Raw genomic sequence first — 12,129 nt, forward strand, 5'->3', positions numbered from 1 at the left:
CGGTGCTGTGATGCAAACAGAAAATCCGCCGTAGGGCAGACCGTCTCATTTCAGTTCAGCCTTTGCGGGTCTAAGCAGCCTTCAAAGGACACGCCTTCGTAGACCGCGTCCTTCAAAGGAACCAGCCCCTGAATTGGGACACACTGCATGTTTCAGTAGTGACATGAAAACATGGGGCAGCATTTTCTGAATAAAGTTTTTAAAAATAAACTCATGACAAATTTAGGCCTTTTTACAAGATCTTTAAAAAATACATTATTTTTTTTTAAACTAAGTATCATTTTGACAAGTGTAAATTTAGGTGTTAGGGTCACCTCCCAATAGAAAGCCTATAAATTATGATTTTGTATCTATTTAGCTTATTACTATCTCTATTAAGGCCTTGGGTACATCTTGTAAATATCTAAAGTCTGATTATTTAATTGTTTCTTTAAATAGTGTTTTTTTGTGGGTCTGCAGTTTGAATTAGTTCAGTAGAATGGTCCAATTTACTGGTGTAATGGTAACTATACCTGTTGTGGCACTGTACATAACCACATTGGATTTGAAATTAAATAATAAGTTAGACGTCTTTAATCTGATTATATTTACAGTCACAGTGAGTGAACAATGTAAAAATCAAAGCCATTCCAGGTCTGATTATTTTGGGAGTCCCCATACAGATTATCTAGAGATGCTGAAATAGTTTACAAACTACCTCCATCTATTTTTAAGTGGTTAAGATGTAAACTGAGCCATTCAGAGTGGTTTGGTGTGAAATGCTCTGTTATGGAGAAACTTACCGAGTCAGAACTGTTCACAGTGGTGGTGATAGGAACCAGACATCCACCTCTAAAAGCTCCCTCACAGAAAGTTACTACACGAAATGGTTATGAATTCACTGCCTGATCCATTCATGTTGTAGAGGAACATGCAGGGTGTTGTATGGCGAGATAGTCCCCAAAGAAAACTTATTTTTTTATCTTAAAACTCAGAAGACTCGTGTAGGTTCACTGGTGGTTTTGGATAGTAAATAAAATAGCTATATTTGTGTTGTAGTCATGGCGACCCCTGGTTCCTATCACCACCACTGTAAAGACATCCGAGTCTCTACAATCAACCATTTCATACCAAACCACTCTGAATGACTTTGGTTACAATGACTGAATTATACAGAAATTTTGAAAAATCAGTGGAATTGCCCTTTAAGGATAGGGTAAAATCAATAGAATCTGTTACATTCAACTGAGTTAAAGACTTGGCGGGCCTGGAATGAACCATCAAAAGAAAATGTTAACCAATACGCCTCTGCATGTTATTTCAGGGGAGGTCAGAATGTGAAATGCTTTAGTCACATCAGCCCTTTTTCTCTGTCCAGCGCTGACCATTCAAGCTCTTTCTTTAAGTCTTGATTATTACACCCATGATTAGTGCTGAGTGTCTGTATAAGCTGAAATACTTGTAACATAATTTTGACAAAAGTAATAAATAAGTAACCAGCGCTGCAGGCGAAATGAGCTCTTATAGTCCAGAAGTATTTGGACGTCATAACAAATCAACTGTAATTATTACAGAAGAGTCACTATTTTCTTTTAGCTAAAGCACTTAGTGGTGTTTCTACAGCTGCTTTTCAAGTTTTCAACTTCTTTGTGATAATGACGTCTAAGACAACACTTGAGTGCTTTAATTGTTTATCCATTTTTATTATTACTATTTATTTATGTATTTTTAAAGCTGAATTGGCCTCTAGGATTTAAAGACCTCTTATCCCTCAGTCATCATGTGTTTATTTAGTAAAGACCACATGGTGGTGCTGCAGTGCAGACACCCACCTACTGAACTGAACACCAGACGTGGATTTAATGTTGATTTTCAAACACAAATCTGAAACTGGATTAAGTAAACTTGTGAATTTAGGGAAGTTATTCCAAAACAGATCAAGTCTACTCCCTTACCACTTACAGTTAAATAAGTGATAATATAAGTCAAGGCTACGCTTTAATTGGTCAGCAAACTGGCCAGCAAGATTGAAGACATCATAAATTAAGAACCAAGTACCAGTTAGTCTTAAATGGAATGTACTGATAGTGACTGATAGTGATGTTTATATTTAATGCCTCCAAATTAACAGAACAATAAACTGTCTTACATTCTGTTAACACACACACTTAAAATGATGGTTCTTCAATGGTTGTTTAGTAAATGGTTCTATACAGAACCATGAACATTCAAAGAACCCTTTGCATGGTGAAATCTTTCTTCAGATTGATGGAGAATGTGCTGTAGACGGTTCTGTATAGAACCTTTCTGAAAAGGGCACTATATAGCACTAAAAAGGGTTCTTCTATAGTTACAGTCAGGCTTGTGGCAAAGTGTTCTTTGAGTGTTCATGGATCTACATAGAACCATTTTTACTAAAGAACCCTTGAAGAACCATCATTTATGGCGTGCAGTATTTGAAGATCAATAAACTAAATATACATAGAATGCATAGAGTTTATATGGGAATATGCAAAACTTTGAACACCTCTGATCAAAAGACATTTTGTTGATTTGCTAAATTGAAAATAAGTTAATACATCCTCTGCATGAAACCAAGTGCATGCAATTTCTTCTCATTTGCGGTGTTTGACACATCAAGGAATAAGAAAATGTGCCATAACTTCTGCACAGGCCACATTTTAATTTTCCCCAGTGTGTTAAAATCAGCAAGTAAACAGTAAGTGTGCATTAAAATACGCAGAAGTTTGTTCTCTGTAGGGGACGTGCACTATTTTCAAGCCAAGATGCAATTTGGGTCACTTCAAACTTCGGCATACGACTGTATACCATTGCTTTTCATTTCTCCAATCATTTTCAACCAAATAGTTCAGTTTTAAGATAAATCAGTAGTTTACCTGTCAAGTCTGCAAGAGCTTTTCCCAATAGTTTCAAAGCTACAAATGGTTAGAGACACACACACACACACACGTATAGACATGCTGCTGCTGATGGAACAAAGCCTCCTATCTCCAATGACAACTTTACAGGAGGAAAACTTTACTTTTAATGTAAGTCAAAGGAACCTGACTTCTTTTCAAATAATTTTGGTCCATTCACCATAAAAATTACGCACAATTTAAAAGGCCAACTGGCATTTTCAAACTATTCAAAACAGAAAAAAAGCAACAAAAACAGAGATAGGAGGTTTTGTTCCAACAGCAGCGAGATATCTATAAGGACATGATCCTTTAAGAGAGATTAAGCCTAAAATAAAACTACAAAGTATTTTCAATGGCCAGTCACCACTGGCATTGTAATTTAGTCCAGGACTAGACTTAAATCATGTCCAGGAAAGTGGCCCTGAAAGCATCACACAAATGAGACTAAATCCTTTATTTTTGCTTTCTGTGCCCCTTGAAATTGAGTTGAATCCATAATTCTGTATGCAAAGTTACATTCCATTTAAAAATCAAGTAGTGACAGACCTTGTATTTACAGAAAACCATATTCTATTTGATTGCACTGGCAATTTCACATACTTGCACAGCACGGTAAGAAAGAAAAGACAGTATTAGTCATCACAGGTCAAAAATTTTTCAATCTACATTTCACCATTCTGTTAGAAAGGAAGAAGGTTTGGAGGAGGAAGAGGAGGGGGGGGGGAGTCGAACTTCATCTATAGCACTGAAAAAGTTAAAAAAAAATAATAAAAGACAACATGACAAAGCCTACACAACCACACAGTGCTGCTGGATTTGGTGCAGCTGGTTAAATTCAGAGCACCCCTTTCAGTGACTCACGTGATGACAGACATAAGACGAACAATAATCTGATCTGTGAATCAACCCACAATGCCATATTTCCTTCACAGTAGCTCCCTTTTCCTAGCAAAACACTGGCAGAACCTAATGGTATGGCATCATTTTCTTCATCTAACATTTCAATTTTTCATATGACACTAAAATGGTTTAACATGTATGAAAAAACATAAAACAAAAAAAATACTGCATCACACTTATGCACACATCCATACGCAATACTGTAACAAACACTTATGGAGGAACTGAAGTATGGTGCTCTTCGTTCTCCAATCAAAGCATCCAACCCTTCCTTCGGGAGCACCACGGCAGCATACTGGATGGAGTAGGAGTGGATGAAATGACTACAGGTAATAAGACAGCTTTGAAAGGTCATTGGTTTTGTACAAATCCTCCGTGGTTGTGCTCCTTATTACTTCATTAAAAAGAGGCTTGTCGCCTCCCCATCAACGGACCTCGTTTACTCTGCAGCAGCATCCGCAGCAGCAGGCTGGGCATCCGAGCTCTCAGCAGGCGTGGGTTCTTCAGCCGCGGCCTCAGCAGGCTTCTCCTCCGCTACCTCCTCGGACGCTTTCTTCTCCTCACCTGCGCTCGGCTCTTCGGCTTTCGGCTCCGGGGCCTCCGCGGCCTCCTTCTCTCCTTCTTCGGCAGAAGCAGCAGCAGCTTCGGGCTTTGCCTCTTCTGCCTCGGCCTTCTCTTTGCCTTCTTCGGCTGGCGCTGCGGCCTCACCTTCGCCACCCTCGGCCTCCTTCTTGGCGTTCTTCTTGAAGGAGAAGCCGCTGAGCTTGAAGGGCTTCTTGAAGGAGAAGCGCTTCTTCTGTTTGGCGGGTTCGCTACCTGATGCGGAGCCGTTCTCCTCCGACTTGGCTGATTCTTCTCCGTTGGCTACAGGGGCGCTCGCAGCTTCGCCTTCGGCCGCCCCATCTTCGGCCTTGGCCTCCTCGTCTGCCGAGTGCTTGCCATTGGCCTGGACCTCCTCGCCGGCTGCATCTGCTGTAGGCGAGGCATTGCCGTTGGTTTTAGCATGGCCATTTTCCTGAAAAGAGAGAAAAGATCATAACAGGTCTATACGGGGAAACTGGGTTCCTTGGCTCAGGAACCCAAGAAAAGCACTGAGAAATGCAGTGAATGCAAGCTTTACTGAGAACCACAGGGTGAAACATCTCAGCACAGTGGTGCACTGATTGCAGTGGGTTTGTGCTGTGCCCCAGTGCATTTGCTCGCCACGTGGGTGAAGCCACTTTGTCTGGCTGAAGCTGTTGCTGTCTGGCTTGGCAATGCAAGATGGACGGTCAAACCACAGCAAGTGAGTGCCCCAAATCTACTTTATAGTGAAGGACTTGGTAAGTTTGAGACCATTAGTCTGTGGCATGAATCTAGCTCGCTTTTATTCCTCGAAAATAGAAAATACCCCCCCCTTTATTTGCGACTAACATCTGCTCTAACTGAAATAAAGGCGTGGTAGTTTCCACTGAAATGGCTGTGCATTGTTAACAGACTTGATGCTTGCCTGCTTTTCTTGCTTCAACACTTTTAAAAAAACGTCCACGACCCAAACACGCAGCTTTTGATCGACCCCATGTGGAGGAATTGAAAGGAAACAAAAGGGAGAATTTGTAATTCGCACCACATTAAACCTCAAGAAAGAAAACAGGTTGTTTTTTTATATATAATTTTTCTACTTTTGCGATATTTGATCAAACCAAGCCACTGCATTTGGCTTCTAACCCGACCATGTGCTGATTTTGGGGCTCCTTTGTTTGATGGGCGATTTTCATTGTTCGTCTCCATCTGGTCTAGTCTGGTCTAGCCCTTCCCTACGAGGCTCTAATTCGCCAGCTTCTTCTTCGAATCTCCCCGTTCCACCTTAAACGGTGCTTCGGTTACATTCTGGAGCATCAGGAGTTGCATTCAGTTTAATCTTCCCGTTCCACCTTAAATGGTGCAGCAGTTCCATTCTGGCGCCTTGTGCGCCCCAGGCGCCAGAATGGAACTGCTGCACCATTTAAGGTGGAACGGGCAAATTCGAACAAGAAGCTGACTTCAGCCTCTTCCCTTCCCTCGCATTCACCCATCCATCCATCCTTTCATCCATCCATCCACCCATCCGCGGTTAAACATGGGTTAACGTCAAGTTTACCTGCCCGTTTGCTTTCGCTCCGGCTTCGGGGGCGTTTTCGGCAGCAGTTTCGTCTTTTGCCCCGTTTTTGGCGACTTGGGCTCCCATTGCTTTCCCTCTTTCACTCCCCCAACAAAGACTCCCAGCGGCTGGAATGAATGAACAAAGGCGGCGAGCTGCTTCTTCGCGGCGGACTCGGTGCTCGGAGAGCCTGCGCGCGCAAAACAACGCTGACCAAACACACAATCCGCAACTGCTAAACTTCCCTTTTCAAGTCGATTATTTTCCTTTGAAAAATAATTACGGCGGAATGTGAGATAAAGGTAATGATATTGCCTCTTTTGTTAATGAGATGCCATGTACAACGCCCGAAGTTTCGTCACGGCATGGAAAAGCTGCTTCGGCCAATCAGAAGTCCGAATTACAAACAGTGGGCGGAGCCTCGGACTGGGGCTGAGAGTGGGGGAGAGAGAGAGGCAGCAACTAGTGATAAAGCTCTGAAACTCACTGATAATAAATGTTTTTTTGATTTACTTTTTCATTTTTGTTTATTTTTTGCGACTTTAAATCGTAGTCAGGACTTAGTCTAATCTGAGATCCGTGTTTTCTGTTTTATTTTTTACTTTTATTCTTTTTTTTGTGACTGTAAATCTCAGTCCTGATATCTAATCTGAGAATTTTTGTTTCATTTTTTACTTTTATTCTTTTTTGTGACTGTACGTCATAGTCCTGATATCTATTCTGAGATTTTTTTTGTTTTATTTTTTACTTTTGTTCTTTTTGTGACTGTAAATCTTAGTCCTGATAACTAATCTGAGATGCCTGTTTGTTTTTGTTTTTTTTTTTTACTTTTTACTTTTTTTCATTTTACTCTTTTTGTGATTGTGAATCCTAGTCTTAATATCCCATCTGAGGCCTTTTTGTTGTTCACAGAGGAAAAAAAAAAAAATTTTCATTATATATTGTCTGGTAATAGTGCATCCAGGCTGCTGAATGTACCAGTAAAAACTTTTCATTTACACTAAGGATGCGCTGATCATTAATTATTATGTCCGATTCTTTCTTTATAGGCAAATTAGCCCATGATATATATACATATATATATATATTATAGTATATATATATATATTATATATATATATATATATTGGCCAATTTTAGCCTTTTTATTTAACCTAAATCTCATGCTGTGTTGGCTTAAATAACAAATGAAACACACAAACATTTCAAACATTTTAAATACTTTCTATTATCTAAAGTTTCTATATAAATACCATTATTTACTTTTGAATTATTTGCTCTTTAATGGGCCAAACTGGCTTTTTAAAGTCTTACACAAAATTTAGTTGCCTGTTTAAAGGGCCAGTATCACTGAAAGCTGAATTTTCCACACTTAAAAAGAGTTTGATTGTAATATGTAAACATTGTTAAAGTTTCAAAACATACTATTCACTCGCCACTCCAGACATGGAAGCTAGGCTGGAAAAAAAACAGCGTGTTTTGAATTCACTGTTTTTGTGACATTACAAAAACCACCACATTTGCGTATATCGACCCATTCAGTCTGTAGCAGTTCAGCCCCGCCCACTCATGCTGAAGTTATAAGGAGTGTTTCATACTGCCTTTTTGTATGAGGCACAAAACAGGGTAGCAGGACTTCGATACATAAACCTACACAACACTTATAAGGGGGCCTTGGGGGGAAAATAGTACTAGAAAAATGTGGGATATGGGCCCTTTAAATAACATGAGCTACATCCAAAGTAAGAGGTGACTAACATTTTGATGTGTCGCAGCAGCCTTCAGATACAGCGTGAGTGCATTTACCTGCCTCACGTCATTTATCTCATAAAACTGAAAAATTATCTGATTTCTGATATTCGCATATTTAGAGTAAAAAATCTGAGATCCATGGTTTTTTTGTTTTTTTTTGTTTTGTTTTTTTTTACTTTTACACTTTTAGTTACTGTAAATCTTAGTCCTGATATCTAATCTGAGATCCGTTTTTTTGTTTGTTTGTTTTACTTTTTAAATTTTATTCTTTCTGTGATTGTGAATCTTAGTCTTAATATCCGATCTGATGCCTTTTTGTTCAGAGAGGAAAAAAAATGTATATGTTGTCTGGTAATATCACATCCAGGCTACTGGGAAAAACTTTTCATTTACACTAAGGATGCGCTTATCATTAATAATTATGTCCAATTCTTTCTTTATAGGCAAATTGGCCTATGCATTTTTTTGGGCCAATTATAGCCTTTTTATTTAACCTAAATCTCATGCTGTGTTGGCTTAAATAACAAACTAAACACACTGGCACATTCCAACCATTTCCAAAACATCCCTATTATCTAAAGTTTCTATATAAATACCATTATTTACCTTGTGGGGAAAAAAATGGACCTAATAATAAAATAATAGCCCTCAAATACAACTTGAGTGCACTTACCTGCCTCACATCATTTATCTCAAAAAATTGATAAATTGTCTGATTGCCGATCACATATTTGGATTAAAAAATTGCTGATTCTGATCTTAGCTGATTCAAATCATGCGCATCTAGTTTACACATGATGGAAATTTATCTATAGACATAACTAAAGGAGGCTTTGGTAGTAAATCAAAGTCACTGGACTTATAACGGTATAATCCCACTTATACTGTAGTTGTTGGTACCAAGTACCAGTGACTTAAGACTTTTAACATGTACAGAAGATAAATACACTTTTTTATATATCTGCTTTCATCATTTGATGCTACATCAAATCCGATGCTGAATTGCATCATGTAACGCTAAATGAAAGGTCTGTAAAGGTTATTCTGAGTCATCCTGGTCATTCAGCTGTTTAGTAGTAGTAATTCAATTTGACTACACTCTCAAAAAGGATGGCTCTCCAAGGGTTCTTCAGTAAAGGGAATGGTTTTATTTAGAGCCACGACTTCTGTATAGAACCATATCATACTTATATGACTGTTTGCATAGTGAAAGGTTCTTCAGATTCATGGATGTGTTGTATGTAGTTCTATGTAGCATCAAAAAGGGTTCTGCTATTGTTAGAAGCTTGACATTGTAACAAGTAAAGAACCCTTTTTGGTGCTATGTAGAACCATATACAACACATTGTCCATCAATCTCAAGAACCATTTCACCATGCAAGGAGCAAATCAAGCAGGCATATGGTTCTATATAAAACTCATGGTTGTACATAGAACCATTCACTTTCCTAAAGAACCCTTGAAGAACCATCTTTTTTAACAGTGTAGGCTTGAAAATTGCACCACAAGTCTGTCTGCTTTTTGCTGCTACTGGACAGTTCAGCGTGCCTGGTTTCAACCATATTCACAAATTAAAGGGATGGTTCACAAAAAAGAAATTTTGTAGAATTTCTTTCACTGGAGTTATATAATAAAAGTCTGTGACGCCCACAGACTTCAGTGCAAAGCTAAAGAGGCAAACTTCAGACACCAAACATGTCTCGGCTGATCAACTTTGTTTGGTGTAAGAGGGGAAATTGTGTAAATCTGATATTTTGGTGAACCATTCCTTGAAGAGTAGGCTTTATTAATTAAACGTAGCTGAAAATTACAGTGATTAACGCTATGATTGACAAAATGATGGATGAGCACAGTTATTGCCGGTGATTAAAATCGTTACGGTTCACAAAACACAAACCCAAACACTGCATGCATGACGATGCCTTTCCGAGGAACCCCAGTGACCTGGATTCAGTAATGGTTTATTGTCGGCTCTAGACGGACCTGCTCAGAGTCCACATATGCAGTCTGATACACACTGTGTACGCACTTCCACATTATTGCACGATCCCTGATCACCATGGCAACTGCCTGCACCAGCAACACCAACACAGGCTTTACTTAGAGAGAGAGAGAGGGAGAGAGAGGGAGAGAGAGAGAGAGAGAGAGAGAGAGAAAGATTGGAATTGCATCAATCCAATAATAAACACAGAAAAAATAACTAGGCCATACCATAAATCCATTGACATGCGTGCAGTGTTTCTAATACTGCACTCACACAATACTATACCACCAAAATAAATAAATAAATAAATAATAATAATAATATTTATAATAATAACTTTATTTATAGAACGCTTTTCATTTCGATGGCAGATCAAAGTGCTTTACAGACAGGTGATAAAACTTAGCAGAAATGAGTTGAGTGTGATTTTCATCTGTTCAGTAACAGCAAGAAAGAAAAAAAGGAAAGAGTATTAATAAAATAATTTGAACCAATAATGAATCAAATTAAAAAAGATAAATACCAAAAAAAGAGAGGTAGAAATTTAATTAAACACTAAATTAAACACATACGTTTTCAGATGTTTATTAAAAGTGTGCACTGAGCTTGACTGTCTAATAAAAGTTGAATTAAGCTCCACCTTTTATCAACAGAAAAAAATCTCTCCACGTTTTATGTATTTTACAGAAAATATTTTCTACTGTTTAAAAGTTTGGAATCACTTGCCATAATTATAGTTTTCATTATTTTATATACAATAATATCAGCAGGCAGTGTGGAAGGGGTGGGCAATATGAAAATATTGTATCGATGTTGTGATAAACTATCTAACAATATGCTTTTGTGAGCATATTGTGGATGTTGTCAGTACTTAAAGAACACTGACTATGTTTCATTATGAAGTGAGCATAATCAGACCTCTTTAATTGAATTTAGTCTGGTTTGCAAAACATTGAAAATATATCTATAATATTTTGTCATATTGCCTATAATGTGGATTTAAACATTACAGGATCTTCACCAAAAGGTAAATATTTTATTCAGTATTTCAAACACTATATTAACAAGTGGTAAAATGAGAAAAATATAGGCCTGTAATTATCTACATTCATTTTTTATCAAGTTATCTGCCTTGAGATTTGATCCCCTCTTTTGAAATATGCTGAACTTTAGATATTAATTTAATTTAATATCTTCATTCCCAATGTTATAAGACTTTTTTATTTTAGTCTTCATTTTTATTTACAACTTCCAAGCTACGGTTTATTTGAAATCTTTGAACTTATAGAACTAGCATATTAGAATAATTATAACAGCAACCAAGTTGCTGTTATATTGTTGAAAACATTGATTCCAAACGTTTGAACAGCAATGCCAATCTTCTGAACACTACATTCATTAAAAAGATGGTTCTTCAAGGGTTCTGTGGTAAAGGGAATGCTTCTATTTAGAACCACAAGTCCTATATAGAACCGTTTTGAAAATGGTTCTGTGTAGCACCAAAAAGTGTTCGTGTAAAGATTGTAACAATAGAGGGACCACTATTTGGTGCAATATAGAACTATTTTCAAAAAGACAACAAATCAATCTGAAGAACTATTTTACCATGTAGAAAAGCATGAAATAGTTCTGTATCGAACTCATTGTTCTAAATAGAACGATACCTTTACTAAAGAACCCTTGAAGAACCATCTTTTCAAAGAGCGTGGCGTATGTGATCACTTTGACGAGTTCATTCACTTTAATTCACCTCCCTTGCCATGAGATGTAATACAGACCTTTGTATATCATACAGTGGACTTTTATTTTGTTCTGTTTGTGTTCATTGTTATCAAATATTTATCAAAAATCTCAGTCTAAGTTCTGCGGAATAAGTTGTGTGAAATATAAAATGAAATCTGGTAACAGTATTGTTTCACAAATAATAACCCAATATTTAGTTCGTAAATTCCATCCAAATTTGTTTTGTAAATTGTGACAGCCCAGCTAACTAGTCAGCAGTGTAAACTCAACATGGAGGCCATTGTCATCATCTTTAGGTGGGCTAACATCCTGCGTAGCACTGTATACATTGTGGTTCGTTTTTCAGGACAAACGTTGCGTCGCGAACAAGGCTTTTCACACAACAACAACAACATTATTTGGCCGAAAACAACGACATAATCTAGTTTTCTGATGATACTTCATCGTTGCCGATGGATGCTAACTGCTGAATTAGCATTCATCTGGCAGGCAGGGAGCCTTCAGTGACAGAGAGAGGGGTTGTTTCTTCCCGCCTGTATTCCGTGAAGTCCCGCCCTCCTACGTTAGGATTGGCTGCTGCGTTTGAGTACTTCGGACTTGTCCAATCCCAGCGCAGGACACGGGATACAACTAGCCAATCCTTGCGGGCTTTGTCGGAATACGGGCGGGAAAACAAATAAGGTGGAGGAGTGCGAGAGAACCCGAAAAGGCGGGGGGGGGCATGGTCGAGC

General features: G+C 38.2%; 2 protein-coding genes across 4 annotated transcripts in view; one reads left to right on the forward strand and one right to left on the reverse strand.

Annotated features, from left to right (window-relative positions):
- Nucleotides 1-3,345: 3,345 nt before the first annotated feature.
- Nucleotides 3,346-6,273, reverse strand: marcksb (myristoylated alanine-rich protein kinase C substrate b). Its single transcript, XM_036593036.1, has 2 exons — nt 5,920-6,273; nt 3,346-4,815 (listed from the first exon to the last, which is right to left on the reverse strand). Exons 1-2 carry the CDS (start codon nt 6,004-6,006, stop codon nt 4,240-4,242), a joined length of 663 nt encoding a protein of 220 aa, XP_036448929.1. The 5' UTR covers nt 6,007-6,273; the 3' UTR covers nt 3,346-4,239.
- Nucleotides 4,856-12,129, forward strand: part of fyna (FYN proto-oncogene, Src family tyrosine kinase a) — a 29,622-nt gene continuing 22,348 nt past the window's right edge. Inside the window, exon 1 of one of the 3 annotated variants that reach the window (XM_036593033.1) lies at nt 4,856-5,085. The gene's annotated coding sequence lies outside the window, so the exon portion shown is untranslated. Of the gene's footprint in view, nt 5,123-12,129 lie in introns of all 3 variants that reach the window. The other 2 variants (XM_036593030.1, XM_036593029.1) reach the window with 2 other exon arrangements.

The sequence above is a fragment of the Colossoma macropomum genome, unplaced genomic scaffold (assembly GCF_904425465.1).
Source record: "Colossoma macropomum unplaced genomic scaffold, Colossoma_macropomum, whole genome shotgun sequence".
Classification (NCBI taxonomy): Eukaryota; Metazoa; Chordata; class Actinopteri; order Characiformes; family Serrasalmidae; genus Colossoma; species Colossoma macropomum.

Excerpts from the sequence above, each read along its gene's own strand:
- marcksb (XM_036593036.1), bottom strand. The coding sequence starts at position 6,006 with ATGGGAGCCCAAGTCGCCAAAAACGGGGCAAAAGACGAAACTGCTGCC. Across the intron at positions 4,816-5,919 it reads GAGCGAAAGCAAACGGGCAG|GAAAATGGCCATGCTAAAAC; the intron begins GTAAACTTGACG and ends CTCTCTTTTCAG.